Source organism: Hemicordylus capensis, chromosome 4 (assembly GCF_027244095.1).
Source record: "Hemicordylus capensis ecotype Gifberg chromosome 4, rHemCap1.1.pri, whole genome shotgun sequence".
Lineage (NCBI taxonomy): Eukaryota > Metazoa > Chordata > Lepidosauria > Squamata > Cordylidae > Hemicordylus > Hemicordylus capensis.
This window is the reverse complement of record NC_069660.1, coordinates 302391472-302411026: the sequence shown is the minus strand read 5'-3', so window position 1 is coordinate 302411026 and position 19555 is coordinate 302391472. Positions and strand designations below refer to the sequence as shown.

The following is a 19555-nucleotide window of genomic DNA, read 5'->3' as shown; positions in this document are numbered from 1 at the left end:
TTTACAGGCTGTTGTAAAGATAACAAGAAGGAAATACATCTGAAGTGTTTTTTACACTTGAAAGCACAATATGAATGTTAAGCAGTATTAGATTGGCTTTCAGGGCCATAAAAGAAGTTTATACTAAGAAAGTCAACCCTGGTTTGGTGTGCCATCTCCTCTCTTCTACCCACCAGAGCCATATCTAGAATTTGAAATAAAGAACAGATTTGTGAGGAAACCATCTCTCCCCAGTCAGACTGTTTCCACCACAAGACAGAGGGGCTCACCCCTCCTTTTAGATTGTTTTTGTGGGATTAATTAGTGGCAACACTGGTGCTGGCACAGGATATCTCATTGCCTGAAATGGAGCACAAAATGGCACCTTTTCCTTCACCATTCACTCCCCTTTACTAAAATCACATCCTCACTTCCTTTTTTCAAATGCTCCCCTTTTCATGCCCTTTCTATTAAATCGTCCCCACACTTGCTAGGGACCAAACAAGAAAAGGGTTTCCATCTGGTTCTCTCTATATACATGATAGGATACTAAGCAAGTTCACTTATGAGTAAGTACGCAAGATTCAGAGATCTGATGAGGCTGTAGCTCAGTGGCACAGCACACATGAAAAAGGTCTCAGGTTCAATCCCCAGCATCTCAAGAAGCCTTTGGTTGCAGTTTTTTCAGCAAGACGTTCATTCATAAACCACAACCACCACCCCCATTTTTTCTCACCACTCTGGTACATCCCATCTTACAGAGATACCCTCCTACACTGAGGGAGAAAGGAACACTAGTAAAACTTACCATGAAGGGTTCTTTCTCCTCAGTGTACAGAGGGTATCCTTTCCACCCTGGTTTGTCTTAATTTGTACGTTTAATAATTGTTCTTTGATCACATCTGTTGCAAGTTAACTGTTTCCTCTTTGGAGCTCCTTCTTTCATATACTACACAGTCCTGGAACTGGGAGATGCCTGCTGCCGGTGCACCATGGGACTGCCTCTGATCTGCATTCAGCCCTGTCTATTGGGAGCAACTGGACTGCACAATCCATTATCCACCTTAAAGGGATACCATCCTACAATGAGGGAGAACTGCATTCTTAATTTTATTACACAATAATTTTATTACACAATAAAACTATTAAATGGGAATATTTTTAAAAATGAATTATAAATTGGAATATAAAAATAATCAAATATAATAAGCATATACAATATGACCATAAAATACAGAGCAGCAGCAACAGACACACACATTTAAAAGCCTTGGTAAAAAGCCAATATTTCACTTGCTTTCTAAAAACTGTGAGGAGCAGATGCCCAACGGGATAGCATTCCAAAGTCTGGGGGCAATAACTGAGAAGGCTCTGTCCCGCTTGCACAGCAGCCGAGCCTCCCTCATTGTTGGCACATGGAGCAGAACCCCCTCCAATGACCTTCTCAAGCAGGCAGCAACCATTAGGAGCAGGCGTTCCATCAGGTAAATCATTAAGGGCTCTAAAGGTCAAAACCAGCATCTTGAATTGGACTGCATTTTGCACTAGCTGCAGTCTCTGAACATTCTTCAAGGGAAGCCCCATGTAGAACATGTTACAGTAATCCAGCCATGATGTGACTAAGGCATGGGTAACTGTGGCCAAATCTGCCTTCCAGAGAAAGGGACACAACTGGTGCACTAACCGAAGCTGTGCAAAGACACCACTGGACACCACCTCGACCTGAGCCTCCAAAAGCAGAGCTGGACCTTTCAATACCCCCAAGCTGTGCACCTGCTCTTTCAAGGGGAGTGCAACCCCACCCAGAACTAATTGAATCCCCTCATCCCAATTGGCTCTCCTACTGACCAACAAGCACCTCTGTCTTGCCTCGATTGTCTCAGTTTATTAGCCCACATCCAACCCATCACGGCCTCCAGCCCCCGATTCAGGACATCCACCACCTCCCTAGGATCAGATGACAAGGAGAGATAGAGCTGAGTGTCATCTGCATATTGCTGACAACTCAGTCCAAGTCCCTGTATAACCTCCCCCAGCAGTATCATGTAGATGTTAAACAGGATGGGGGACAAAACCAAACCCTTTGGGACCCCACAGACCAGTGGCCAAGGAACTGAGTAATAGTCCCCCAGAACCACCTTCTGAACTCTCCCCCTGAGAAAGGATCAAAGCCACTCTAAAGCAGTACCTCCTATCCCTATATTTGAGAGGCGGTCCAGAAGGATACCATGTTCGATGGTATCAAATTCCACTGAGAGGTCCAGCAGAACCAACAGGGATGCACTCCCCCTGCCAAGCTCCCAGCACAGGTCATCCACTAGAGCAACCAAAACAGTTTCAGTCCCATATCCAGGACGGAAGCCAGATTGAAAGGGATCTAGATAATCCGTATCATCCAAGACCCTCTGCAGCTGGGATGCTATCATACACTCACCCTGCCCCAAAAGGAAAAGTTAGAAACAGGTCTATAGTTGTTCAGGTCAGAGGGATCAAGGGAGAGCTTTTTAAGTAATAGTCTTAGCTTTGCCTCCTTGAGGCATCTTGGTATCTTGCCCTCCCTTAATTAAGATTGATTATAGCCTCCAACCATCTGCCTGTACCCTCCCGGGTGGATTTCATTAGCAATGAAAGGCAAGGGTCAAGATCACATGATGTTACCCGCACACTGCCCAGGATCTTCTCCAGATCTTCAGGCTGCACCAGCTGAAAAGAATCCAACACAATAGGACCAGAGAGTACCCGAGGCATGTCTACTAGAACTGCCACTATCCTGGCATCCAAACTGACACAGATGCAAACAACTTTATTTATTTGTTTGTTGTATCTATTTTGTATTTTGCCTTTCATTAAAACAATCCCAAGGTGGTTCACACAAAAATTAAAAACAAGACTATAAAAATGACACAGTTAAAATATTAAGTTAAAAAAATTATCTGCAAAGTGGTATGCAAACTGGACACAGTGGTCAGTAGATGATTCCTCTCCCATTACACAGAGGGATGTGTAAAGCAATAACTTTGCTACATGAAAAAGCTCCCTGGCCTGCACTGAGCAGATGCAATGGACATGATGTGATGCCATCGTCAGAGTTGTTTCATTGCCCTAAGTTCCAAGGAAAACCAAGGAGCAGAACAGGCTCCATGAAGCCGGAGAATGTGTTCAGAGCGACTGTGTCAATAGCCCAGGCTGTCTCCACATTCCAGAGATTTACCAGGGCCTCACCAGCTCTAGGCACTGGAAACTCTCCGAAGGCTGTTTGGAAACCAAGTGGATTCATATGCCTTCGGGGGCAGACCATTTTAATTGGTCCATCACCACTGCAGAGGGTAGATGAAGCAGTCAAACTAAACCCTACCAGATGATCCTTGTCATCTGCCCATGACAAAGGAGTTATCTCAAACTCCCCCACCTCCAAAACATTTATCCCCTGGTCAACAAAAACCAAATCCAGATAATGTCCTGCCACGTGGGTAGGACCAGATACCAGCTGAGATAGGCCCATGGTTGCCATGAAATCCTGAGCCATTCCTACCGGGGGGAGGGGGCTCAGCAAGGCCTCATCCAACCAGGCCTCCATCAGTCAGCATACTCACCCACAAAAAAATTGTGGATGAGAGATATTTTAGCGTTTACCAACCTGGCATTCAACAACAGCACCCAAATCCTACAGGAAGTATTCCCAGAGCTCTCTGGGGCTGCAGAGTTGAAAGAGCCAGAAAAAGGAACAGGCCTCAATTGCCTGGATGGTTTTTCTCCTGTAGCGGTCTGCCCAGCTCCCACTGCCATATCTCCCTCTACGTGATACCTGTGAAATCACTGCCCCCAGACCATCCCTACTCTTGTGCTCTCCCAGGCACATCTCCCCAGCTCAATCACCCCCAGCTCCTTTATGTGCATACACCATACAGACTGTATGTGCGCTGAACACAATGTGCGAATAAGGCTCTTGTGATAAAGTGAATGCATTCTCTGTGTAGTTTCTACTTCTGAACACCAAGGAAGTCTTAATGACAGGATGTAGATAGGTACAGCTGTACACATATTTTTTAACATGATGTGGAATAGAGCTAGAGAGTTGATGCAATCTTGCTGAAGGTTGGGGAGTTTGTTTTTTTAAAAAACCAAGTCCATGTATTATTTTTTTAACTGTAGTCATTATGCTGGTCTTGGACCGTGATAAAGATGATTGACTTACTGGACTGTAGTCATGCTACACGCTGCATTTATTATTATTATTATTTTTACATTTATATCCCGCTCTTCCTCCAAGGAGCCCAGAGCGGTGTACTACATACTTAAGTTTCTTTTTCACAACAACCCTGTGAGAGGTTAGGCTGAGAGAGAAGTGACTGGCCCAGAGTCACCCAGCTAGTTTTATGGCTGAATGGGGATTTGAGCTGGGGTCTCCCCGGTCCTAGTCCAGCACTCTAACCACTACACCATGCTGGCTCCATTTATGAAATGGTAGCAATGATAAAAGGAAACAATTGCACTTACATGAAAACATTACAGTGCTGTAAGATAGCAAGAGTTGTGGAAACAGTTGTGCTTATCGAACAGTATTTTAAAAAGGCCTCAGCAGACCATACACTTTAAACCAAATACATGTGGAACATGAACATACATGTGGAACCTAAGGAAGATTTGTCCCCATGATTGACTAATTTCAAAAAACAGCTATTAAGCAAAATATGCTTCATATTTTGGAAATTAATATTTTTGAAATAATTGAAATATTATTTGCACCATGGCCCCCGCCAGTGCAAAAAGAATACCTGCATTTAAGCAGCAGATAAAAATCGTGAACAGCGCACAGAAAGGGAAAAAAATCATCCACTACGGAGCGTGCCTCAAGCGAGGGCTGAAACCCCGCCCCGGCGGCGTTACCCTTCGCTCTTACGTCACAAACGAACGTACTCAACGTTAACGTTAACATGTTAACGCAAGACATCATGGGATGTGCAGTTTCGGAGAGGCGGTGACGCAGAGTTACGTCCCTGGGTCTGGGACAGTCGTTTGAAAGAGCGAGGCAGTCGGCAGCACCGAGTACGGTTCTGAGTCTCTTAACTAAAACGTAGCCGCCGCCTGCGGCACCGTTGCCTGCGAGGGCGAGAAACCGCCGTAGCCTCTTCACAGCGCTTCCCCGCCCAAATAACTCCCAGCCGCTCGCCTCAAGGGTGGCGTTTCTAGCGCTCTTTCGCCCCGCCAAGGCCTACCCCATCTCTCACGCAGAAGAAGCGGAAGTGACGTTAATGGAGGGGGCGGGCCTACCGAGGCCCCTAACGCGGAAGCGGGGCGGGCTACGAGGGGAAGGGGTGGGGGAGCTGAGTCCAGCTGGGGCTGCTGCGCCGGCGCTGCGTTGGGTCGCGACTCGCGGCTGCTCCGCTCTGCGTCTGGGGCGCCTCAGGTGTGGGGCTAAGGCTGCGAGGGGGCGCCAACCGCCACCCACCGCTCCCCCACGCCGGGGACCCCGCCATGAACGTGGACGTGGAGTTTCACATTCGCCACAACTACCCCTGGGCCCGCCTCCCCGCCAGCGTCAAGCAGGTACTGGCTGACCCCTCCCGGCACCCGTAAACAGCGGCACCTGCTCCTGCTCTCCACACCCCCTCCCCAAATGACCTCTCCAGTTACCCGTACCCCCGTCGGGGCTAAGCAGATATATCTCGCCGCCTCGCTTCCCATGCCCGCGTCGGGAAGTGGCTGAAGTTCCTCTTCTGGCTGCTTTGCCGAGATCACGCGGAGTCTCCTCCGACGACCCTGAGCACCTGCCTCCTTCCTCCCCTCCTGCTTTTGCCTGCAGTCCGAGGGCATCAAGTCAGGGGGTGCTCAAACTTTCCGAACTGTCCTTCCTCCGCCTTCTGGGGCTGCTGGTGGCATTGAGTGGGCACTGTTCAAAAACCCTTGCAAGGCAGTTGTGCTCACACCGTGCGGGGAGGATCAGGGCAGCTCTCGCAGCGTGCCGTTAAGAGAGGAAGAGCATGTGCCCATAGAGAGGCTTCTAACTCTCTTGCGTGCAGCTTTTCATAGTTTGCATCTCTTATCCTTAAATTGTAGTTTTTGTTGGTGCTGCTTCTCCAAGCTGTCCTGGGGGCGAAAAATGGTTGAAGGGTGGTATGAAAGTCCATTCGCTAAATAAATAACAAGTGTATAGAGTTGCCTTGTACTGCCAAATGGTCCATCCAGCCCACCATTGTCTCCTGTGTCTCGAACAGGTTCTCCCTGATCTTTACCAGTTTTGATGCCTAAGATCTGTTTAACTGGAGAGGCCAGTGACTGAACATGTGACCCTTTTGTGTACAAAACAGTGTTCTGTGTCTGAGCTGCAGGGTCCATCCAACATCTTCCTAATGCCACATGTAGAGCTTTTGAAGCCATGTGGGTGTGATGGGGCAGTAAGGGTGTAAAGGTAAAGTGTGCTGTCAAGTCAATTTCAACTCCTGGCACCCACAGAGCCCTGTGGTTTTCTTTGGTAGAATACAGGAGGAGTTTACCATTGCCTCCTCCCATGCAGTATGAGATAATGGCCTTTCAGCATCTTTCTATATTGCTGCTTTCTGATATAGTACCAGGAGGGATTCAAACTGGGAACCTTCTGCTTGTTAGTCAAGCATTTCCCCACTGTGCCACTTAAGGTGACTTAGTAAGGGTGTAGTTCTCCACATAAATCCAATGTTGATAAATGAGGGGACACTGATCATGAGACACTAATCATCTGCATGCCATGGGATACTTAATCTACCCAGGTGGTTAAGGAAGGCTCTACCTACCTGAGGGTTCTATGCTACACTGAATTTTGCACGCATGCACATAACACCCAACACACCTGGTGTTCACCATGTAAACTGAAAATACCTGTGTTAAACTCACTTACTATGTGTCTCCTTTTGGTGAAGTCAGACAGGAATTTGATGTTGACTCTTCTCACACCTCCCATCCCACCCAACTGCATATACTCAGTCAAACAGCTATGTTGAATGTTTTAGTGAACTTCTGAAGCTTGATGACTGGTGATAATCCCAGATTAATTTTGCAAATGGTATCCTTTTTTAAAAAGTTAGGTATCCTTGGTTCCTTTTTATAATATTTGTCTGGGATTTTCAGCATTCTCATTCAACCCAGTACCAATTTAGCTTCTGAGCTTTTTCCTGAATTATTTCTTAACAGTGTCACACACCTCTTTGGTCTGCAGCATCAGGAAAGGCATAGTTGGTTAGCAAGTGATTACATTTAGGAGTACCTATCGATGTGGTGTCTATATGAAGCTCTCTTTGCTCTTGTATTCAGAGTTGGGTCTGTACTTGAGAAGCTTATGGCAAATAAAAATGTGGCACATCTTAATACTAACTAGTCATAGGAACATAGGAAGCTGCCATATACTGAGTCAGATCCTAGGTCCCTCTAGCTCAATATTGTCTACACTGACTGGCAGCAGATTCTCCAAGGTTGCAGGCAGGAATCTCTCTCACCCTATCTTGGAGAAGCCCAGGAGGGAACCTGAAACCTTCTGCTCTTCCCAGAGTGGCTCCATCCTCTGTGGGGAATATCTTACAATGCTCACACATCAAGTCTCCCATGTTAAGAGTTTTTTTTAATCTTTCAGTTCAACTTTCAGCAAGCCAGAGCTATAAGGTTTTCTACTAGACTAGGGGTTAGTGTTCAACATTGTAGAACATATAGGAAATTTCTACTGCTTTGTGTCCAGATGTTTCACTATAAGTGTGATAGGTAGAACTTTCTTCTTTCAAATGGGACCTGGGAGTTTGAGCATTTAAGTCTATGGACTGCATCAAGGAATTTGATGGCAGTTCATATGACTCATAGTTTGCAATTGATGCTCCTCTAGAGTTGAACTAAGTAAATCCATTTAGGTTGTACAAGCTACTCGAAAACTGCTCATTTGGATTCCTTCCTGTCAGTGGCTAGTCAGTTGTACAACTCCAACAGCTACAGGTGGGACACAGCTGTAAATAGGCAAAAAACATCTGCAGTGGCTTGATAGTGACAGGATCCACCATCAAGCAGTGAATGCATTCTACTGGCATGACACAAATAAGGAGCTTTTGTTCATCATGTTTTAAGCAGTCTTCCTGCAGCTGCCATGCATTCAGAAGACATGTGAATTGGATCTAAGAATCAGGTTTATCAGGCAGAAAAACAAACTACTTTTTACTCTTTAAGTTAATATTGTCTTAGAATGTTGAGGCTGCAGTCTCTGCTTAAATGTAAGCCCCAGTGAGATAAGTGGCATTTGCTTCCAAGCAGCATGCCCAGGATCAGTGTGTTTCTTGTTTCGTAGGGTCTTGGAAACTCACAGCGAGAATATGAAAAGCAGGTTGTGCTCTATAGTATCCGCAATCAGCTACGGTACCGGAATAACTTAGGTGAGTAGGTGATGCAAGATGCTTTTGAAAATAAATGCTGCTACCTACAAATATTGCATGGTGGAACACTTCCATAAATAAATGCTGCTACCTACAAATGTTGCATGGTGGAACAATTCCATGCTGCTTATGTGCTGAGTGCTGAAGCATCCAAGTGCACAATCTTGACTGATGCATAAGACGCCTGCATGAAGAATGAAAGAGTGCACAACCTCCTAGGAACTGGAAGAAAATTTACATAATATCTTTGCAAGTTTAAACAACTAAGGGAACAGTGTGGTGAAAAGCTGTTCTTCATTGGAAAGTGCTTCACAGCTGACTTGGAAGACGCCCACAACCCTTGTAAATTACGTTGAGGAGACAAAGAGGGGTATTTTAAATAGATACATCGAAAAGTAGTAAATGTATTGAAGATCCATTGTCTACTTAGGAGCGTATTCTGGGTAGATATGTATCTCAGTAAAAGGTAAAGTGTGCCATCAAGTTGATTTTGCCTCCTGGCACCCACAGAGCCCTGTGATTTTATTTTAGTAGAATAGGGGTTTATCATTGCCTCCTCCCACGCAGTATGAGATGAATGCTTTTCAGCATCTTCCTATGTCGCTGCTGCCCAATATAGTACCAGCGAGGATTCGAACCGGCAACCTTCTGCTTGTTAGTCAAGCATTTCCCCCCTGCACCACAGTATTGTATCCTTATTCTGCAGTCTGTTTCATGATATTATTGCTTTCCCCTCCCCTTTCTATTTTGTCGCGAGTAAATACACAGAACGTGCTCCAAGCAGACCCCCAAATTTGCAGTACAAACCTAGCTTTAGCTCATATCCCATAAAAATCTTAACATTCTAATTCATGGAAACCATTGGTACAATGAGCTAATAGGTCTTTTTTCCTCCTAGTTAAGCATGTCAAGAAAGATGAACGCAGATACTATGAGGAATTGTTAAAATACAGTAGAGAGCATCTTATGTTATACCCATACCACTTGTCTGACATCATGGTGAAAGGCCTGAGGATAACCCCTTTTTCATATTACACAGGAATAATGGAGGTAAGGCTGGAGAAATGCTTAAACAAGTCATGTTTGTCCTCTTAGCAATTCATGCAACTGCAGCGTAACATAATGCCCACCAGCTGGAGTCACATGTCTGTTATTGTTAGCTTTTTGCCAGGCTGCTGCTGGTAATAGGCAGCAGGAAACACAATCTCTGATGGACCACACGGGCAGTTGCAGGTTGGGCTTGTAGCCAAATTGCTTTGATGAAGGCACTTGCAAACTGGTAGAAGTGTCTCCTCATATCGTAGGTACATGTATAGTTTGTACCTATGATGTAGATTTAATAAATTGATAACTGTCAATAACTGCTTAGTGCCTCACTCTTTTCAAATGGGAGTTTTGAAACTGAATAAGCCATTTATGCCTCCATCCTGTAGTGATCCATAACGGCTGTGGAGCATACGGTGGCTTGTATGCCAGTCTTGCTGCAGCAGTATTCTTCTTGGAGCAAGTTAGGCTGCTGTTGCTATTACTTATTATCATAGTTATATTTCACCCTACTTCCAAGGAGCTCAGTGTGATAGTTTTATCTTGGTCCATCAGCCCTCAGATGCACTCCCATTATTAGAGCTAGGAGTATATCATCCGTTGAACAAAAGACATTTTAGGATACCATGAAATCCAGTGCTGCCCTTTTGACATGCTTTTTTCTTTTCCCACATCGCAGCTGATGATGAGTGATCCCAATACTGTGTCTAGCATCTGGGCCATAGTATACTTCAGTCCTCAAGCCACTTAATCTGGAGGAATCTCAGAGCTGATGAGTTGTAGTGAAATATAGAGTTGGAGTCCTGATTTAAACCTTTATTCAGTCATGAAACTCGCTGAGTGGCCTTGGGCAAGCCCCTCTTTCTTTCTCTTTCAGTCTGATCTACCTTGCAGGGCAGTTGTAAAGATAGAATAGAGGATAGAAATCCCTGTACACGTCCTTGGAGCAAGGGTTGAGCAAGGAGCCAGCGTGGTGTAGTGGCTAGAGTGCTGGACTAGGACCAGGGAGACCCAAGTTCAAATCCCTATTCAGCCATGAAACTAGCTGGGTGACTCTGGGCCAGTCACGTCTCTCTCTCAGCCTAACCTACTTCACAGGGTTGTTGTGAAAGAGAAACTCAAGTATGTAGTACACCGCTCTGGGCTCCTTGGAGGAAGAGTGGGATATAAAATGTAAAATTAAAAAAAAAAGATAAAAAATGGGTAGGATCCAGACTAAATTAGTCATGACAGCTGACTGATTTGGAGCTGCCTTATGTAGAGCAGGATTTGGACTAAGTCCCTTTGAAATTAATGAGACTCAAATTTCAAAGGGACTTAGTCTGAATCCTGCCCTACTTAAGGCAGCTTCAAATTAATGAAATAAGGATTGTGAGGTTCACATAGTTTTGCAGCACATGCGTGTCTACTCTGATCCAGCAATCTGTTCAAAGTCTTCAGGTGTCGTGATGCTCATGGAGCTGCACAGTTGCTCCCCCACCTCCTCTGTTTCTGTGGTATGCACTACTTTGCTTATGCAGATCCTCTCTCTCAACTGAAATGAGTGTAATCGTCTGCATGCACTTTTAGATTGGGATCCTCTTGCTCTGCAATTTGTTATCTTTATTCTGAAGGGGTGTGCATCTGATTTTAGGTTCTAAATGGAGAAGAGAGGCATGGAGGAATTTATGATGCATATATTTCAAAATCTAGAGATTTATGCAAAAGTAAGCCAGCAGGTTCTACATCTTTGCTGATATGGGGTGATTGAAATTGACAATGCAAACTTTTACTTTTTCTTTATAAAGGATATAATGAACAGTGAAAAAAGCTATGATTCGTTGCCCAATTTCACTGCTGCAGACTGTGAGTATATGATTGCATTCAGTTTTCATATGCTAAATAAATGTCCTTTGCAAAATGTTTTTTTGAAAAAAATGTCTAGTGGTTTCAAAAGCACAGCTGCATGATAGTTCCCTTTTGAATGTTTGGTTAAATGTTTGGTTATGAAACAAAAAAACTGCTTGAAACAAAAAAGCACCCGAACAGCAGCTCCAATAAAACACCAATCTGAAAGTCAAGTAGCCATCTCTTAACATAAGAACAGCCCTGCTGGATCAGGCCCAAGTCCTGTCTAGTCCAGCATCCTGTTTCACACAGTGGCCCACCAGATGCCGCTGGAAGCCTATAGGCAGGAGTTGAGGGCATGCCCTCTCTCCTGCTGTTACACTCCTGCAACTGGTATTTAGAGGCATCTTGCCTCTGAGGCTGGAAGTGTCCTATAGTCCTCAGATTAGTAGCCATTGATAGACCTGTCCTCCATGAATTTATCTAAACACTTCTTAAAGCCATTCAGGCTGATGGCTGTCACCACATTCCATGGCAGATAATTCTATAGTTCAATTATGTGTTGTGTGGAAAAAGTACTTCCTTTTGTTGGTCCTACATTTCTTAGCAATCAGTTTTATGTGTTGACCCCTGGTTCTAGTGTTATGAGAAAAGAAGAAACATTTCTCTCTCTCCACACCATACATAATTTTATAGTCCTATATCATGTCTCCCCTAAGTCATCCTTTTTTCTAAGCTAAATAGCCCCATATGTTGTAGCCTTGCCTCATAAGGAAGATGCTCTAGGCCCCTCATAACCTTGGTTGTCCTCTTCTGCATCTTCTCTGATTCTGTAATGTCCTTTCTGAGGTATGGTGACCAGAGTACACAGTACTCCAAATGTGGCTGCACCATATTTTTGTAGTAGGGCATTTTAATATTAGCAGTTTTATTTCCAATCCCCTTCCTAATGATTCCAAGCATGGAATTGGCCTTTTTCACAGCTGCCGCACACTGAGTCAACACTTCCAATGAGCTGTCCACCAAGACCCCAATATCCCTCTCCTGGTCAGTCATGGAAAGCTCAGAACACATCAGTGGATATGTGAAGTTAGGGGGTTTTGCTCAATATGCATCACTTTACACTTGCTAACACGGAATCGCATTTGCCATTTTGTCGCCTACCACCCCCGTTTGGAGAGATCCTTTTAGAGCTCCTCACAATCTCTCTTGGATTTCACTACCCTAAATAGTTTGCTGTCGTCTCCAAATTTGACCACCTCAACTTTGGCTTTCCTGCAGATGTTGGCCTACAATTCCCATAATCCCTGGTTATTGGCCATTGTGGCTGGGGATTATGGGAGTTGTCATCCAAAAACAGCGGCGGGGGCAAGGTTGAGCAGGCCTGTTCTAGATCATTTATGAATAAATTAAAAAGCACTAGTCCCAGTACAAATCCCTTGGGGACCCCACTTCTTTCTTCCCTCCATTTATTCCTACCCTCTGTCCTGTCTTTCAGCTAGTTACCAAGCCATTCATGAACCTGTCCCCTGATCCCATGTCTGCTAATTTTTCTCGAGAGTCAGAATCATTTCTTAAGAGTCCTTAAATACTTCTTGATTGTTTTGGCTTATGAGCTGTAATAATGACACTTAGATTGTTTATCTCATTCCACCATATCCACATAACAGTCCACCATGCTGGCTTTAACAGAGTTAGCTCTCAGCAGCAGTTGGTGTAAATGTTGCTATTTGAGTGATTTTTTTCTCATTGAGAAGAAACGTGGTTTCTAAACTACTAACTAGTATGAAATTGTACTTTGAGGAAGAAACAGTATTTCTGATGGTCTTATTAAAGAGATTGACCAAATGGTAGTGAGTTGATGGTCTCCACTCTTCTGTTGCAACAAATGCAAGTTTTTAATTCAGAGCCTGTGTTTTTGATTCAAACCCTGAGACCATAGATGGTCATAACTATAACCCATAATTGCATGGATTGTTTGAAGTCTTAAGGCTGTAAGTCTCTTGCATCTCTAAGGCTGCCATCCTGCACACATTTACATGGGAGTGAACTCCCATCAAATGCATTGAAACCGACTTTTGAGCAAATGTACATAGGATTGTGCTGTAAGTCAATCATATGTTTCTGGTTGCACAGGCTGCAGACTGAATTTCCAGGCATCTTTGGAATAGTGGGTGCAATTATCAAGTACTAGGACTACATGTTGAAAATATATGATGAGGGAAATAGACCCAGATAATGTGAACAGGGAAACTGTGTGTATTTCCTGTTGAATGTATCTTAATGAAAAACAACAGAGTCTGGTTCATCTTCCAAGGGATGATGCTTCCACTGGCCTTTCTAAGAAGCTTTTGCTTGGCTACAAAACAAACCATGGAAGCAGGGCTGGGAATAATATTCTTGTATTTCAGAATACCTTCGCAACAAGTCTAATCTCTCTCTCTCTCCTCCCCCACCCCCCGCCCACTGCAGGCTTGAGACTTCTTGGCATAGGAAGAAACCAGTACATCGATCTAATGAACCAGTGTAGATCCTCAAAAGTACATGTTCAATTTTCTCTCTCCTGATATTCTCCATAAGATCTATTGCTGGCAGAATATGTTGTGAGCCAATACTGATTCGCACTCTGTTTATGCTCCGGAGCTAGCAGTGGGAATGAGGCTTGTTCACTCTGGCCACAAACTGGCTTAGTTCTTTGATATGGTAGCCATGTATGATCTGGACTTGAAGGTAGAAAGAAGACACAATACTCTCATACAGTTCAATGGGCTCTATTAAGGCAAATTGGTCACAAGGGCAGAGATGCCAATCAATTAAATCAGTCAGGTCAATCATAATTCTAACTGTAGTGCAGCATAAAACATCCTAACTATCCTATGTGTTGCGTGCGTGTGATCTCTGTCATTAATCTAGCTAGCAAGAGATAGAGAAACTGGAGAGGAGGAGGGAGCGGAGTTAGCTTAGGAAAGGGATGGCAGAGTGCCAGGGTTTAGTAGGGGGGAGGGATTTGGAGGCAAAAGTTGGTTCTTCAGAGAAGGCATATGACCGGATCTAGTTGTGGCCAAATGAACGTGAGCAAGGCTCGTGTTCATTGCTGGAGAGTGTTGCAGACAGGCTTCAGAGAGGCATGATGCTGTTGCCAATGGTCCTAGACAGATATAGTCCCTGATTTCTCACCCCACGGTAGGATTCACCAAACAGTCTCTTGTCTAGCAGGGAAGAGCTGCTGCTATGCTACGCAGTTAGACAGCAAGCTCTGTGAGCAAGTTGAAGCTATGCCCAGAGAGCTGGGTTCTTATAGTTGTTCGATCCTTTGATCTAGACTAGAGTTTTCTTAAGATATCAGCATCCTGTCTCAAAGTGTTAATAGCTCATGACAATGTATGTCTGAGGAAATTGAGGGCCATCTCCTGTGTATCCCCAATTTCTGTTTTCAGGAGGACATTGTCCCCTTGGTGTTCTCAAATAATCTGCACTTCTGAGCTTTGCAGATGAAAAATTGCTTCAAGACGTCAATACTGACAATTATAGCAAGCATTGTGGGTTTCACTAATGTTGTAAACATTCTGCCAGAGGAAATTCAGGATTAGCTTCCAGTTTTCCCTACACCATTACCTGAAAGCAAAGTCCAGACAATCTGGCTTGCTTCTTAGGAGTTAATCATTTCACTCAGAGTTCAGCGATTCCCTGAATCAAGGAATCTCTTACAGGAATGTCAATATCTAATACAGACCCCAGCCAGGCCTTTTGGTTTTTGAATTCTGATCCAAATTGGCTTATTTGGGCCACAACAACTAGGCAGAGCATAATTTTAAAAAAAATCCCTTTCAGCCTCAAATATATACAGTGTTTTCCATCCCAAGCTATCATTCTTGAGCTCAGCCCTGGTCTTTCCAAATAAAGCATCCTGCAGCACTTTTGAAAACATTCATAGAGTTAGGTCACTTACACCAGCTCTCAAGTAAATCTTGTTTCTGAGTATTTTAGACAGCTGGAGTACCACAGTGGTGAAGATACTGTTCTATAAATCAGAACTTTTCCCGTTCATATCTCGCTTCTGTCATCATGAGCTCACTCAGTGACTTTAGGTTAAACATCCCCTCTCAGCCTTAGCTGGAAAATGGACATAATATTTATTTACCTTGCAGAGTTGTTGTAAGGATTACAAGATAATACATGTGTAGTACTCTGAATATTCAAAAGCATTGCAAATTTGTTTTGTTTATTTTAAGAATTTTATTTGCCATTTTTCAGTATATGTGTTTTCTGGCAGCCTAATTTAAAAGAACAATTAAAAAGTACAATAACAACAACCTGGCAGAGTAAAAAACAAATAAATACGGTATTAAAACAACTTCAAGTTAAAAGGACTCTGATGCTGAAAAAACATGACAGTAGCCACCACGTGAGCCTCCCTGGGGAGAGGCGCCACCACTGAAAAAGCTCTACCCCGGGTAGGTGCACAAGCTGGCTCATGCTGGCATGGACAGTCCTTCAGGAACTTGTACCTTGAACATCCCCGATAAATGCCCAGCCAGCCTCTTGAAAACTTGGAAGGTGAGTTCACAAGCTTCCTTTCCAGTAAGCATGACTTGTCCCCTTAGCTAAGCACGTTCCACCCTGGTTGCATATGAATGGGAGACTAGAAGTGTGAGCACTGTCAGATATTCTCCTCGGGATGGAGCTGCTCTGGGAAGAGCAGAAGGTTTCAAGTTCCCTCCCTGGCATCTCCAAGGAAGGGCTGAGAGATTCCTGCCTGCAACCTTGGAGAATCCGCTGCCAGTCTGTGAAGACAATACTGAGCTAGATAGACCAATGGTCTGACTCAGTATATGACAGATTCCTATGTTCCTATGAAAGGGAAAGGTGTTTGACACTTGTGGCCCTGCTGTCACCCCAAAACAGATATTTGCCAAACATTAGCTTGCCATGGTGTGCATGTTGCTTCCTGCTAAGTAAAGAGAATTGCTTCCTCTGCTTTACCCTGATTTCTGATTACATGTGGTGAAACGTTCCTTGTCACTTGGCAAAACATAAGCTGACTCTCTTTCCAAGTGGCTATTATGCAAGCTGAGATAAACTGTCACTTGGTAATGGTCCTTTTGTCTCATCCAGCGAGTCTTTGTTCTGTGTGCTTGGTACATGGAAACTATAGTACATTGTTCTCAGCTGAGTTGGCAGATTGTGCTGGACACAACTGAGAAGGCAGTCCCCTAGGAATGTTAAGTACAGACCATTGAGGACTGTATCGGTCAGACTGTGTGTCAGTGCGACTGTCAAGTGTTGTTTTTATACACCCCCACCATCCAGTCCATATTTGGAACTAGTTCAATTGGAGCATCCCTCAGTCACGTGTATTTCATGAGTTTAGGTTTGAGATTACAGAGGTGTTTGACAGTGCTACAGTTGAGAAAATCCTTTCGGGTAAATTTAATGATTTGTAGCTTTTTAAAAATGAAACAAAAGTAGGGCAGTTCACACGAAAATAGTAACATAGGAAGCTGCCATATACTGAGTCAGACCATTGGTCTAGCTAGCTCAGTATTGTCTTCACAGACTGGCAGTGGCTTCTCCAAGGTTGCAGGCAGGAATCTCCCTCATCCCTATCTTGGAGAAGCCAGGGAAGGAACTTGGGACCTAGATGCTCTTCTCAGAGCGGCTCCATCCCCTGAGGGGAATATCTTACAGTGCTCACACATCAAGTCTCCCATTCATATTCTACCAGGGCAGACCCTGCTTAGCTAAGGTGACAAGTCATGCTTGCCACCACAAGACCAGCTCTCCTCCCATAATTGAGGAAGGAGAAGCCTCCTACTCTATTTCAGGAGCGGTGTGTGCTCCTGTTTGTCTATCATCTGTCAGTTAAAACCAAGGTCAGAGGCACTGTCTGTGCGTATGTGCTAATCAGCAGCTCCCTCCTACGGCACCCCAGTGCTGAAGGAGGTTGGTGGAAAAGTCCTCTGACCCAGCTGCTGCTTAGCACATGAGCATAGACGGCACCTCCAACCTTGGTTTTAACTGACAGGTGATCAGCAAACAGAAGTGCACGCAATTCCCAAACTAGGGTTACGAGGCTTTTCCTACCCTAAGTATGGTTATGTGAACCGTCCTAGTGTGTATTGGAACGGCAGCATCTTCTATCACTGGAATCTATCTTATTGACTCACATGAAATCTATACACATTTTAAAATACACTGAAGCATCTGTAAAGAATGTATTGCCCCCCAAAAGAGTTTATATGAATTAATAATGAAAACTGGCATCTCCCCCACCCCCTGCCCCTTTGTCATAGTACATGATGCATTTTAGGGTTTAAATACCTGAGGAAACTATTCAGAAGCCTTGAGCATTTATTCGTTGCTCCTGTGTTAAAATAAATCGATAGCTTTGTTGTGCTCCTGGGCACATCTCATCTCAAATGGACTGTACCTCTTCAGAAATTTTTCAGAAGGAAAACTGCTCGTGATTTGCTGCCTGTGAAGCCAGTGGAGATTTCCATAGAAGCTTGGTGGGTGGTGCAAGCTGGCTACATTACAGAGGATGACATAAAGGTATCTTCCTAATAACGTTCTGAGTCCATCTAAACTTAATTTCGCTGTGTGCACTGTGGGTTATCTATCTACTTCCACCCCACCATCCTGACCAGGATTGTCCAAATACTAGCTGTTGTGTTCACAAAACATTCTTGTAGCAAATAGATCTTGTTTGACACAAACAGGTTTTGGCAGTGGCCCATTTCTTGTAAAATATGACTAAGTTGCTTTGTAGATTCTGTCCAGTAGCTTTTGCGATCAAAGCAGCATCTTGTGCAAGGATCCCTTACATGCCTCTTACAAATGACATTTTCAGAGCTTTCTGCTGATACAAATGTGCTTCACCACTAAAAGTATGGTGCTGGTCTATGATTTATGTGTTCTTAGAATCTACTATTCAGAGATATCAAAGTTCCACTTCGCTATTGTGGCTAATAGTAATTGGTAGACATCAATTAATTTGAGTAATCCTCTTTTAAAGCTGTCTGATCTAGTGGCTTCATCTTGTGGCAGTGAATTCCATAAGTTAATTCTAGCCTAGCCCACTTCTTGCTGAGCTGGTTTTGTATTCACAGGGAGATTAAAAAAGAAAAGCAAGGGAACAGTTTAAAATTTGTGACTATAGAGCACCTGATGGATTCTACTACCTTAGTCTTGGTGGTAGGAATTCCTGGTGGTATTACTACTATGGTACTGCTACTTGTCTGACCTCAACCAATTGCCAATTACATTGGGTAACCTCAATTCGAGTGCTGGGAGAGAGGATGGAACCTTTCTTTTTCTTTAGTGAAAGTTCTAGTATTTACCTTGCTTTGTTAGCTGAACAATAGGTTATCCAAGTTGGTTTTAGTTGTACTACTGTGTGGCTCAGCTTCAAATATTCATAATATTTTATTATGTTTCCCAGTTTGCCCTTGAATAAGGCTTTGGCCGATACACTTAAATAAACAAATTTTACAGCACCGTGGGACTTTGGTCTCCTCTTTTGCATCTCAACTCCAAATGTTACCTGTTTTGTTTTTTTAAAGTATGGTAATATAAATATATGATTTTAATATTAACTTTTCTTTCTAGATTTGCACTACCTCTGAAAAAACTGCTATTGATAAGATCATAGATTCAGGTCCCCAGCTCTCTGGATCTTTGGACTACAATGTAGTTCATAGTAAGTTGTGTGTCCTTTTTTGTGTGTTTTAACAAAATGGGAACTTCTGCCCCTTGTATTTGTTGTTAAAGGTAAAGTGTGCTGTCAAGTCAGTTTCGACTCCTGGCGCCTACGGAGCCCTGTGGTTTTCTTTGGTAGAATACAGGAGCAGTTTACCATTGCCGCCTCCTGCGCAGTATGAGATGATGCCTTTCAGGCCTTTCAGCATCTTCCTATATTGTGCTGCCTGATATAGGTGTTTCCCATGGTCTGGGAAACATACCAGCGGGATTCGAACCAGCAACCTTCTGCTTGTTATAGTAGACCTAAATTTAAAATAAGGTGGCTTGAAGGTTTTACTCTACAGTGGCAAGGATGCAAAGAACTACTTAACGTCTTGCAAGGGATTCATAAGTGAAATGCTAATCTTTGTTGGAACAGTTAACTCCCCCACCCCAATGTCATATCACCAGCTATTTTTAAAACTACTTTTAGTTTCAAATGCAGTTTCCCATGTGGTTGTTCCTGAAGTTCTCATGAATTTAGGGAGTAGCTTTTGGTGGGAGGTCAGAGCACAGAAGACCATGCAATGTTTAAAGTCATAGGATCTCAAATTTGGGTCCCCAGATGTTGTTGGACTTCA

At 43.8% G+C, this 19555-nt stretch overlaps 1 protein-coding gene across 4 annotated transcripts in view; it reads left to right on the top strand.

The window, feature by feature from the left end:
• Positions 1 to 4896: 4896 nt before the first annotated feature.
• The window catches only part of FAM91A1 (family with sequence similarity 91 member A1), a 47354-nt gene continuing 32695 nt past the window's right edge, over positions 4897 to 19555 (top strand). Inside the window, exons 1-7 of one of the 4 annotated variants that reach the window (XM_053246939.1) lie at positions 4897 to 5025; positions 8279 to 8363; positions 9262 to 9413; positions 11195 to 11252; positions 13707 to 13774; positions 17673 to 17786; positions 18843 to 18933. In XM_053246939.1, the coding sequence (XP_053102914.1) occupies positions 9330 to 9413; positions 11195 to 11252; positions 13707 to 13774; positions 17673 to 17786; positions 18843 to 18933 (415 nt within the window). In that variant the 5' untranslated portion in view covers positions 4897 to 5025; positions 8279 to 8363; positions 9262 to 9329. Of the gene's footprint in view, positions 5026 to 5278; positions 5527 to 5614; positions 5863 to 5897; positions 6389 to 8278; positions 8364 to 9261; positions 9414 to 11194; positions 11253 to 13706; positions 13775 to 17672; positions 17787 to 18842; positions 18934 to 19555 lie in introns of those variants that run through there. The other 3 variants (XM_053246938.1, XM_053246941.1, XM_053246940.1) reach the window with 3 other exon arrangements.